Here is a 12,707-nt window from a genome sequence, read left to right on the forward strand (position 1 = left end):
TGTATTACAATCTAGCAGGGGTTCCCCTGCCACCAATCATTAGGGCACATTCTACAAGGGCTCAGGCCTCATCAGCTGCCTATGTAGCCCATGTCCCTATCCAAGACACTTGAAGGGTGGCCAGTTGGGCCTCAGTTCATACATTTACTTTGCATTACACAATTGTCACCCAGTCTAGTGATGATGCCGGAGTCGGCAGGGTGGTACCCGTCCTGGTCTATCATGAACGCCTACCCACCTCCAACAGCTATTGCTTGGAATCACCTAATGTGGAATACACAGGAGCAATCACGCAAAGAAGAAAGGACAGTTACCTGTTCCGTAACTGGAGTTCTTCAAGATGTGTTGCTCATGTCTATTCCACACCCCGCCCTCCTTCCCCTCTGTTGGAATTGTCCAGCAAGAAGGAACTGAGGGGAAGAGTGCACAGCTCCCCTTATAGCGTGATATACAGGTGCCACTCCAGGGGTTGCCGCAGTGCTCCCCCAGTATAGGTACTGCTAAGGGAAAAACTTCTGGCACCAGTGCACAGGCCGAGCATGCACACCTACTGCGGAATAGACATGCGCAACACATGTTGAAGAACACCAGTTACGGAACAGGTAATTGTCCTTTTTCAAACCTAAGGGACTCATTTTAAAATGTCAGAATCCCAAAATATGTTCTTAAGGGAGTGACAGGCAAGAACCATTGTACCTTTTCTACACTAGATCCAGCCTGAGACTAATGAGACTTTGACTCTTACCTTCCATACATTTGGTTTAGTTGGACAGTCTACTTAAGAAACCTTTGCAAGTACCAATTTTGCAACTCCACCATTTAAATTGATTGTATGGTGAATATCTGATTAAACATGGTTGCTTTGTACTGAGCATGCTTTGTAAAAAGCATATGTTGCTTGTCAGAGAGTCCCTTATTGTACCTTTTTAAAAAAAAAAAAAGTCAATTTGTGTAGTGGGGTAGTGGAAGTTTGTTTGAATAGTCCCGCTGTGCCCCTTCCCGCAGGGACAAAATAAAATCTCAGAATGTGTCTCTTTGAGTGTGTTCATGCAAGTGTATGTGTAACACCCAGCACAAGAAAGTTATGATTTGTATATAAAAAGCAATGCAGTCTATGGCTGTAGTGCTACAGCACCACTTTATGTACTTAGAGTGTAATTATTTACACTGCCAAGACAACCCCCTCACTTCATGCTATGCCCTGTCTAGTGCACTTTGATCTATTGCTGTTTGAAGTATCAGTGCACTAGGGAACTTCTGGTGGCAGGCATACTAACTTGTCCTTTAGCCCTGTCTTAAGTATCACCATCAGTTTTAATCTGATTTTTGATGCCTGTAGTAGTAGAACAAAGGCAAGACGCTTCCTTTGATCTTTCCTCTCAAGGGTGAAGTTTAATCCCTGCTTGTAAGAATTCCTATTAACTGTCCCTGTGCACATCCCAGTAGCAGTCTTTCTGAGCAGCAAGGCTAGAGGTTTTCCCTGTTGGGCAGTGGGACAAATCCACAACTGTTTGAGGTTTTATAAAGATCAGGGAGATGACACCTACTGCCCTAGCCAATGTTTTAGGGCAGCCCTTTAGATGTGGGAGAAGCAGGGACTTGCATTCATGTCTTCCACAGTCATCACACTATCTTCCAGGGGTTCTCAAGCATGGGGTCAGAACACCTCAGGGAGTCATGAGCTGTCACCCCAAACACTGCTTTTCTTCCAGCATTTATAAGTGTTAAACCATATGGGGGGGGGTTGTACTTAGAGGCTTGCTATGTGAAAGGGGTCACCTGTTAAAACATTTCAGAACCACTGCTATAGTCATTGTATACACTAAGTAAAAGAGCTCTAGCAGGCGAGATTAAGACCCACTGCAGATTAGCCACTTCATCTGGGATGCAAGAGACCTAAATTCATGTTCCTGTGCACTGGGAGAGGTAGACTGAGGTGCAACCTAGTCACTCTTGGTTCATGCTTTGCTTTAGTACACCTAGGGCAGCTGAGTAAGTGTTCTAAGTGAACCACAGAAATATCAGATTCTACAAAATATAAAAACTTTTCATTAAAAATGCTTCCAGCCCTCTAGGATATTAACATTCTAAATGCAAGGTAAGCATGATGCAGTGTTGGCTGACTCTTAAAAGCCCTCCCCATTAGTCTTACTGGTGTCTTGTCTATAATGTTCATGACATCAATTGCAATTGCTAATCACTCCTACTTCATATACTTAATTTTATCAGACAGAAATAGAGGGAGAACTGCAAGTTGCTGCAACAAGGGAAATGAAGAGCAAAAGAAAGGAAACGGGCAATAGCAGTGGGCACAAACAGAGAGGATGTCCTCCCAGTAAGTGATGCTGAATGTGACTAAACCAACAATGACAAAGGCCATTCTTGATTAGGCCTCCCATTAGCAGTGAGATATACTATTTTAAGGAAAGGAGGAGATAGAGTTATACTCCAGCCCTCTCCACAGAGGAGTTTGAAAGCATGGCCCAGGGGATAAGATGGTTGTCCTATACTACAAGTCCCAGTTTTCAAATCATTGAAGCATTAAATTGCCAGCACTGGGCTCTAGAGACAGTAGTAGCTGGTTAGCTTTCTATCACACCTGAAACAGGGATCAAGGCAAGGTAGTAAGAAGAATGCAATTTTATTTGAATGGCCAAATTACAGCATCCTACAAAGAGAAGAAAAACTGTCAGGGCCAGCAAACTTCTCTCAGCACTGTTCTTGGGTTAGTGACTCGAGAACTAGTTTTTTTAATCCCTAACCCCATGACATCTAGCAACCTGGAATTCATTTGTTTTGAAGAGCATGTACTTACATATTACTGAAAGACAGCCAGTTCTATTCTGCTATAAATAGCAAGCACTCACACTTCTGCAATAAAGATTTAAGACCATTTTGACCAAAAAAATCAAGCATTACCAATGATGTGATTCAAGAATTTATTAAGTCATACATGCAAAACATACTAACTGCATTAGCAAAAGATCAATGTAAAAACTTCACAATTTTGCGACTTGATTTTTAAATTTTGTTCTAGTGGTTGAAGGGTGTAGTTCAACATTGTATTCTTGCCAGTTTAGGATGTACAGAACATTGTTAGCACTAAGTTACAGAACCTCACAGACCCAAGTTACCATTACCAGATAAATCAACGAGATGCACATGTAGGTGAGCTAAAGAACAATTGTCAGCATTAGTCATGTTAGTGTTGGGGTACCTGGCAAAGTAATGTTTGAGAAGGTTCATAGCTTACAAAGGTCTAAAGTATAAAAATTACTAAAACTTGTAAACTGTTTCACATGATTTTTACACCTAATGACTAGAAGGCTAAAGAAAACGCCTCAGAAAGCGCGTAACTTACTGGATCAGAAGTAACAGGAAAATAAGGATATGCTTAAATTTTCTAATCTACAAAAAACACAAAAATGCTAATATCAGAAAGGTTTTAAAATACAAGTTATATTGCTCAATAAGAAGAAATTCTACAAGAAAAGCATTTACTAAATATAACATCTGTGGGAATGACCAGTTCAAAGTTGTATTAAATGAATGCCCTACTTGAAAGTAAATTCAAAAACCTACCTATAAACACCAACCTCTTTTTCATCTACTGCATATTTGTGACAAGTTAATTTTACTGTTACTGATTTTATCTGTGACAAAAAAAAATCTATTCAGCTTAACCACTCAGTTGACAATGTAGTGTAAATTGGTCTGTACAGTGTCAAAATACTGTCTGGCAATATCACTTGATCAAACCAGATGTGTTTCACTTACCCATCACAATACAATGCTGTCAAGAGGAGTACATATACTTCAGTAAGAATATCTATCTTTAATCACAGCAGCAAGAACTAGATTGTAACCAAGCCCTTACCAGTGATAAAGCATTTTTTACTGTGACTCAGGTCAGTCATATAGTCAATTATCTTAATCCTTTAGGTTTGATATACAATGCTCTGCAACAACCACAGGTTGAGAAAACATTTACATTAGACTGCAACATTTTCCTAAGGATACCGTACTGTTACATATTTGTGAAAAACTAGAGTGTTTTGCATTTCCTACAGACATTAGAGTTTTCTTAAAGACAACAGTCTTAAAAATAGTTTAGTGCTTAGTGTTCATAGCACAACAATGCAACTTAATTCAGCAGATAGTTTGGCAACACTTGATTAATCTGAGCAAGAATAGGACTTTAAAAATAAGGCTTTACATAGGTTTGTCATTTTTTAGGATTTCACTTTTAGTAGGATTTGAAAAGCAGTTTTCATACTTTAAACAAATGAAACCATGAAATTGTTGATTGACTCAAAAATTGTATGGAAGAGAACTAATTTATAACAGAAAACTTGGTATTGAATGTGAATGCTCCCTGGTTCTGAGCAAAGCACACAAGGTTCGGAGTGGGAGTGGGGCAGGGTAACGTTTACAGAAGCAGACATTTTCTCTTCCTCTTCTTTACAGGAGGGGGGCAGAGAACTGCTCTAATAGCTTCATCGAACACTGTCTTGAGGCCTCGCTGTGTAAGTGCTGAGCATTCTAGGTATTTCACTGCACCTGCAGAAAGCCAGAAGGTTTGAAGTTACAAAACAATTCTCTACATTGTGCCAAAGATACCCTTGTTTCTGTTTTTGGCAGTCAGTTAAAAGCAGTATCTCCTCTTAAAATTAAACAGTCTCCTGTTCTATGAACAATGAATTTCAGGTAGAGTCAATGTAATTCAGTAAAAATCATACCAATCTCTTTTGCCATGGCAAGGCCCTGTGGATAGGTGATTGGAGTCAATTTCTTCTCCTTCAGCTTTTCAATAGTGTCTTTATCATCTCTAAGATCAAGTTTGGTACCCACTAAAATGATGGGAGTGTTAGGGCAATGGTGTCGCACCTCTGGATACCACTGCAAAAAAAAGGATGCAAATATGTACTTGTGTAGCAACTGTCATCGAAGACCCTCAGAGCACTTCACAAATCATTAAAGCCTCGCAAAATTCCGGTAAGGTAGGTAGAAGTGTGGGGCAAAGAAAGAAATTAAAGGTCAGGTTCCCCCAAAATATTCCTTCTCTAATCACAAGACAGGTGACAGTCACTCTGTCCAGACCGGTGAGTCTTAACTTATTACCTGGGACCCCAGGCACACCCGTGGCCTTTAGCACACAGCTGTGGGCTAATTGGGTCACATGCAGCTAGCTGGTCCAGACAGTAGTAAATACTCAGTGGAAATGCCCTTTGTTCACTGGTTTGACAGGAGTATGGAAACTTTTGGGGCAATTCAACAGTTAGCAGAAAAATTTCAGTTAAAGTCCATCTGGGCTCAGGAGTGTAATTACAGGCACAGATACCCCAGACTAGGTATACTGGACATTACCAAGACGGAGGGGTAGGTGGGTGCATGGAAGAAATACCCTCCCATGTATTTCAATAAACTGTAAATTGTAAAATCAATGTGTGCCCAAATTGAAATACACCCCCTTGTTCGAGATCCATTGACTATTAAGCATAACAAGGATAGGATCCAAAAAGGGATCCCCCCACAGCAGCTAAATTTTGGCTTTGTGAACCTGGGCCAGTAAGCATGGCATCCAGCATTTAACATCACAGACAGACTTAACTCCTTTCTTATCTAGGACAGTTGACTTCTACAGGCTGAAAAATCCTGATGTGGCTTTGTAAAAGAAGAAGAGAATACATTCACGATAATACAGACCATCTGTGACAGCTCTCCATCATGCAGAATGGATCATTTCTCTTTACCAATGGAAACATGTGATAGGAATAAAATAAGCTTCTGAATGCCAGCTAATTTTCTGGTTACTCAGCAGGCAAAGCCCAGAGCCTAGATCAAGTCTTCCACCATCACCAAAATTTGCCCCTTTTGCCTACGTACTTTTTCAAATTCTTTGCTATCAAATGTGCCTTTAAGAGCTCCCCATACCGCCTGACATCTTAAAATAGGTTAATAAGATTGTGTATTCCATTTAGCCGCTGCCTTACATTTTATCATTTTCCTAACAGTTTTGTCAATTACTTTTTTCCTTACCATCCCACGTCAAGGAAAAAGATTCTAGTTTGAAATGTAGCAGGTGCACTGCACTGCTAAAAAGAACTTTTAAGATTAATCAACTGACATGGCTGAAAGCAGCAAAATTCTGGATTTCTCCTTTACAGGCAAAGTAGCATTGTTTAATCACAGAAAGAGAAGGTGGGTGAGGTAATATCTTTTATTGGACCAACTTCTGTGGGTAAAGGAGACAAGCTTTGAGCTGCATAGAGCTCTTCTTCAGGTCATAAACTTGCAGAGACCTGAAGAAGAGCTCTGTGCAGTTCAAAAGCTTGTCTCCTTCACTCTCAGAAGTTGGTCCAATACAAGATATTACCTCACCCACCTTGTCTGTCTAATATCCTGGGACCAACACGGCTACAACACTGCAAACATTATTCAATCATGTAATTTAAATGACACCTGCTAAACTCCAACATTACTAATGTCTTCACACAAGAATTTCATAGAACATGTGACCTAGTTTTTCCTTTAATTCCTACTGTAAAGCAAAGGAACAGTACAGGGATTAGTCTCTCCAAGGAAAGAAGGGGACACTAGCCTACACTTACCTTAGCACGGACATTTTCAAAAGATGCAGGACTCACAAGGGAAAAGCAAATTAAGAAGACATCCTATAAAACAAATGTTGAGTTAGGCCGATACAGTAACCACTGGAGAACAAACAGTATCTTCTTTAATATAAGATAGGTTTCTATTCAGCTACTCGAGGCATCTAGTCAGTAACTGCTAGAATAGTTGTGCTAGCAGCATGTTAGCATTTCAGAATCTTACTCCCAGCACATCTACTCTTGCTAAGCTATTCAGACACTGAAAAAAAATAGTAGAACCTTGGAGGAGCCCATGACATGTTGATGGAAGGAGAAGTAGAATTCTGTGGGTAACTGTAAGAGAAGAGTCACTAGAATTGCAGTCTCCTGTCTCTTTTTCAGCGTGGACACGATGAAAGGCCAAGTGATGCAAGATTTAAACAACATCCTGCACTAATGTGCTAGTTGTGTGCTTAAGTAGAAAGTGTTACTGCTCCATTACTCCTGAAAGCAAATCACACCAGTTCAGGGGAGATTTTCTGGTCTGAGGGAATGGGTGCAACATGGAGTATGGCTCTGAGAAATCACGTCAGCTGGCCAGCATTAAATGACTACTTCTATGTAAAATATCCTTAAACCATCTAAGCAGACATTTTCTTGCATCCAGTAAACAATTTCCAGATCATTACTGTTGTGCACAGATTAAATGAATCCTGTGAGAGTTCTGAATCTATTATACAGAATGTTAATGTGAAACACTAGCATTTCCCTCCTCCCTCCCAGCTAGGATCAGGCATGTAAAAAAATTTGGCATGCAAATCGATCTTACTAGCCCACTCCATTCCTTGATGATTGGACCAGAGAAGAAAGGCCTTTTTAAAAAGTCATCCCCTTGCCTTTCAGTTGAGGGGGGCGGAGGGGTGAATTTTATTGCAAGGAAGAGATTGGGTGAAAAAACAAAATCATTCAGGGAAAGATAGAAGAGATGGGAAATAAGGTTAATGTGCAAATGCACCAAAATATAAATGTCAAAGGCTGATAAGGTTCATATCCTGATTGCTTCTAAATTATTTTGGGAAAGTGTTTAAATTTGGTTAACTAGAAGATTAATTTCTAAATCTGGTCATCTGAAGATCACTGCAATCTTCCTACATAAATCTTACACCTGAACAAAGTATTACACAAAGCTCCAGCTTCTCTTGACCCACTTTTCACATTGGAGTAAATACAAATAAAAACACAAGTTTATTAAGGAATCAGAGGCATTTCAGAATGTTAGTTGATTGTACTGCATTTCAAGGCTCTCTGTTAGGTTTGCTTCTGACATCTGCACTGCTAAGCACTTGCAACCCAGTCCTTCATGCATCACCCCAGCAAGTTTCCCCAACCATGACACCAAAAGAAGAAAGATGATACTATGGCCACTACTTCAGTTTTCCAATTCTGCAAGTTTATGGCAAATCTCTAGTTCTGCATGTCGTGCAGGTTCACTTCTCCCCTTTACAATTCCAGGTAATCAAATGTTTGAGTGTACAGAAAGTTCTATAGGTTATTTGCAACTTTCAGGTTACCCTTCTGTATTAAAAATCTAATCCAAAACACAGGAGGAAAACACATTTTATCTGCTTGTTATGCAAGAAACACTTTAGTCTTAAGAAAAGCATTGATTTAAAGAGGTATGATAGTAGTGGGTGCTCAGACCTATAATGCAGTAATAGTGTCCCAAGAGTTAAACTTTAAGTACAAGGGAACAGCTATTGTTTAGTAAAATAGGGGCCAATTTATCACTATTATTGTGAGGAAAAACAAGGCAACAGAACTTGGAACTTAAGCTTATTGAAAGTTTTACATACGGCAATAGGTTGATCTTTCAGACTGGAAGTTAAATTGTTATCATTGGTTCCTCCAACCTAATAACAGTATGAGACAAATGAAGTTTAGGAGTAACTTTAATGTAAAGTTTGCTATTACCTACCATTTCTTCGCAGCATTACTATTCTCACCAATCCTCACAACACAGCTTTCCTTCTCAAAAGGGGATCTCCCTTGGAAGTCACCAGACATCTAGAAAAACCCACTAGAACTACTTCTTCCAAAGCTGTAGATTTAGCTACCTATATTGATAAAGATGACTAGGAACAGCAAACACTGCTAAGCACGCTCATCTCTTTAAAACAAATAAAAGTTAAGCCACACTGGAGTGGGTAAGAGTCACACAGTAAAAAAAAAAAAAAATTAGGTAAGAATTTCTCCTCTTATTCATGTGTCACGTTTACCAATCCTCAAAGATTTTCCATACTGTGAGAACAGAATACATTAAAGCAGTGAAGTTTAAAAGTTTAAATCAGAACATTGCAACGCCACATGAGAAGGAAGTTACTACTACATCAACCTGGGTGCAGAACAAATATCAACCTCTAACACCAAGTCTCTATCAACTCACATTTCTTTTATTTACTGTAACTGATCTGTTGATTGAGTACAAGCCCTAGAAGTTTAAATAGTCTGAGTGCCCAGCAGGTTGAACAAACAACCATTTTGTCCCCCCTACATAGGTTTGAAACACGACCGTTCAATGCACTTTAAAGTTCTACCTTTTCTCACCATTTGGTGGGTTCCCAATGAGCCATTCCCCATGTTGTGATGTTTTTTAGAGCAGGGGTTCTCAACCTTTCCAGACTACAGTACCCCTTTCAGGAGTCCAATTGGTCTTGTGTACCCCAAGTTTCACCTCCCTTAAAAGCTACTTGTTTACAAAAATCAGACAAAAATACAAATGAATGAAAAATGGATTACTTTCTCATTTTTACCAGTTATAAAATAAATCAAGTGGAATATAAATATTGTATTTACATTTCAGTGAGCAGTATAAATTAGTCATTATCTGTATGAAATTTTAGTTTGTACTGACTTCGCTAGTGCTTTTTATGAAGCCTGTTGTAAAACTAGGCAAATATCTAGATGAGTTGATGTACACCCTGGAGGGGTACACGTATCCCTGGTTGAGAACCACTGTGTTAGAAGAAAAAAAGATGTTGTTAAGGTGCTGAGAGTCTCCTAAACATGCCTGGAAGTTTCATTTGTTTTAAATAACCCACTACTGCTCCTGCATACGAGAGAGTGCATAGATAACTGCAAGTTTTGTAGGGACCATCTATAGTTGACAGGTTAGTGTCAGTCTCTGATCTCATGGTTGAGAAGAAAACCTTATTGTGAGGATTGGTGACCATAGCATATGAATGAAAACTGTGAATGAAGACGAATAAACTACAAAACTAAGTTTGCTTTCACCGAGTGAAATCCATCTTATTCAGCAGAGAAATGAAATTATATAAGAAATGAAGTAGTTTTGCATTTTAATATTAGAGAGCATGAAATAGAGTTTCAGACAATTTATAATGGCTAGTAATTACTATGAGAAAGCTGCAAGTTTACCACTTTCTTCTAGTGGACGGACAGTTCTATAAGATAAAGTCTAGCTCAAAACAAGACCATTGAGTTTGGCAGAAAATAGCTTCAGGAAACTAGTATCTAAACAGATTAGCTGAGCTGTGGTGGCAGCTGCACTTGAGAGAACGGAGCAGACTACTTCATCCTCTTGTATATGGAAGAGCAAGGCACAGTCTATGCAGATTCAGGATTTAACTAGTTGCAAGCAATGAAACCACAAATACGTTTCTCCTGAAGTTATAATAAAAATTATAAGTGTATCATAAATACTCTTGGCCTGAAATAACTTAAGAGCTCTAACATACCCCATGTCAACCCCAAGAAAAGAGAGTGTGGCTCTTTCACATTTAATACCATCTTCCAAATCAAATGAGAAGCTGAATGACGTCAAGTGCTTAGCAATGAGTGTCAGACTGGAGCCAAACAGCATGCCCGAAAACCAGATCTTGCTTTTGGCGGGATGCGAACCTTAGTCACCAGACTTGCTATTGAAATTACTCAGTTCATCAAAATTTATTTTTCAATTAAATATTCCAGTCAGTTGTGGGTCTCCAAATGCACATAAAGCCAGCATGCCTCAGTGTATGAACAATAAATGTGTGAAGGTTTCGACATCTCTTCAACTGCAGACAGATAGAAGACCCAAGTATTACAGCTGTAGCATTCAGAGTAAACTTGCCAGAGTTCAATTTTACCATTAAATTTGATATCTTAATATGAAGAAGTGTTAAAAATCTTAGCATGATTCAAGAAAGAAGCAATCAGACATTTATAGGGCTATTTAGGCTATATGCATGCTTTCAAATATCTCATAGTATCTATAAGTCTTACTGTTTGTGGATAGGATAACGGACGTAATCTGTCATAGTCCTCTTGTCCAGCTGTATCCCACAAACCCAGGTTGACTGGTTTTCCATCAACCATTACATTAGCAGAGTAGTTGTCAAAGCTACAGAATTAAAAAAAGATTAGTTGAAGTGTTTCTTGTGAATAATAGCAAGACAATAAATTTATCTTTTACAGTCAACTACAAAGACTGAGATCTTCTGTAGAGTCCTCGTCACAAAGATTACAGCTGGAAAAAAATCAAACTCTAGTCCACCTATCTCCGCCATCAAATGTCATCCCAGTATAAACTAATTAGTAAGCAGAGTGGAAGTGAGCTGATCAAAAATGTACAATAAATACTACATGGATACCACTACCTATGACGGACACCAAATATAAAAGTTAGCCCAAGAAGCCAAAAGTACTTTTAAATAAATCTAGATGCTGAGTTAAGCTTTTATTAAGAGAAAACTAAAAGGTGATGTTTTCAACTGATTTACACAATTAAAAACTACCACCACTAACGGTGGCTAGTATACAGACTTTGACATAAATTAATTCATAGGGTTTTATTGATATACTTACACAGTGGGTATGTATTCTCCAGGAAATGCATTGGTTGTGTAACTGATGAGTAGGCATGTTTTACCTACAGCACTGTAAAAGAGAAAGTGTATTAATTGTTAAGTGCTCTCTCTTGCATGCGAGGGAGAATAAACAGCCCTTCAGCAGAAACCATTTCATTTTGCCATTTGAAGTGAGATTAAGCTGAAACTTGAATTGTCAATGCTCAATGTTCTGTGACTTTCCAATAGTAAAAACATCAGTCAGAAGAAAAACTTAAGCTTCTCAGTAGCAGACAAAACCAAATAATGTAAGATTCTCCTAAAATATGAAGGGGCAATAAAAAGTTACCAGACTTTGTTTGGATTTTAGCTACTAAAAAGTCAGATGTCCTAGCCAGAAAACCAATTTCTGCTATCATTTGACCAATTTCACTCCCTGAACAGTACTGTGATAGCCATAATTAGCACAAAGTTCTTGACATTCATAAAACTGAAAGGAATATCTCCCCTCAACCTTCATACAATTCAAAGTTGACTTGTTATTCCTTTTATAAGACTCAACTTTATTTTCCTTACACCAGTCAACTTTTAAGAAACGATTGCCAATTTCTTATCAAAATGCCACATTATAGGGGTTGGGGAAACAGGAGTAGCAGTCCTCACCAACATTTGCTAAAATGGCAGAATGAGATCCTGGATGCAGTATCACTTCCTTAGAAACCCGCATACATATCATGGAAAACTCATTTAGAGCTAATTCTATCCTAACATTGAATCCAGGTTACGCAAAGATTCTCCCACAAAAAAACCCAAACACCTCCAGATAATTGAGGAGAAAGCCTATGCTCTGGGTTTCTTTGAAAGCCTGATAGCCAGCTCCCTTCTCCCCAGCATTAACTAAACTCAAATATTAAGGCAGGTAGCTGATCTTTGGTAACAGGTTCAATTAACAAGGGTTGGGATAATTAAGGTTTGACTATATAACTTTTTTTTTTTTTTTTTTTAAGAGCGAGAGAGAGAGAGAGACAAATTTCATTAAAAATAGGTTTCTAATGCTTAAGAGTTCATCTGGTCCTGATACTTGTTCTTCATTTGAAGAGTATGATCCTTTGATATTATAACATTTTCCAGAGGATCACTTCACAATTAGTTACTGCAGAAAGGATAATATCACCAGGGGATTATGTTCTTTCTGATGCTTACTCTTACTTGAACAGATGAACTTCTATTCAAAAGGCAAAGTATTTTCAGGCAGATGTTTTATCACCAAATA

At 38.7% G+C, this 12,707-nt stretch overlaps 1 protein-coding gene across 2 annotated transcripts in view; it reads right to left on the reverse strand.

Annotated features, from left to right (window-relative positions):
- Positions 1-2,922: 2,922 nt before the first annotated feature.
- Positions 2,923-12,707, reverse strand: part of RAC1 (Rac family small GTPase 1) — a 31,476-nt gene continuing 21,691 nt past the window's right edge. For both annotated transcript variants that reach the window (XM_039490662.1, XM_039490663.1), the window contains exons 2-6: positions 11,454-11,525; positions 10,872-10,989; positions 6,612-6,674; positions 4,740-4,899; positions 2,923-4,560 (exon numbers count right to left, since the gene is read on the reverse strand). In XM_039490662.1, the coding sequence (XP_039346596.1) occupies positions 4,430-4,560; positions 4,740-4,899; positions 6,612-6,674; positions 10,872-10,989; positions 11,454-11,525 (544 nt within the window). In that variant the 3' untranslated portion in view covers positions 2,923-4,429. The remainder of the gene's footprint in view (positions 4,561-4,739; positions 4,900-6,611; positions 6,675-10,871; positions 10,990-11,453; positions 11,526-12,707) is intronic.

This window comes from Mauremys reevesii, linkage group 10, assembly GCF_016161935.1.
Source record: "Mauremys reevesii isolate NIE-2019 linkage group 10, ASM1616193v1, whole genome shotgun sequence".
NCBI lineage: Eukaryota > Metazoa > Chordata > Testudines > Geoemydidae > Mauremys > Mauremys reevesii.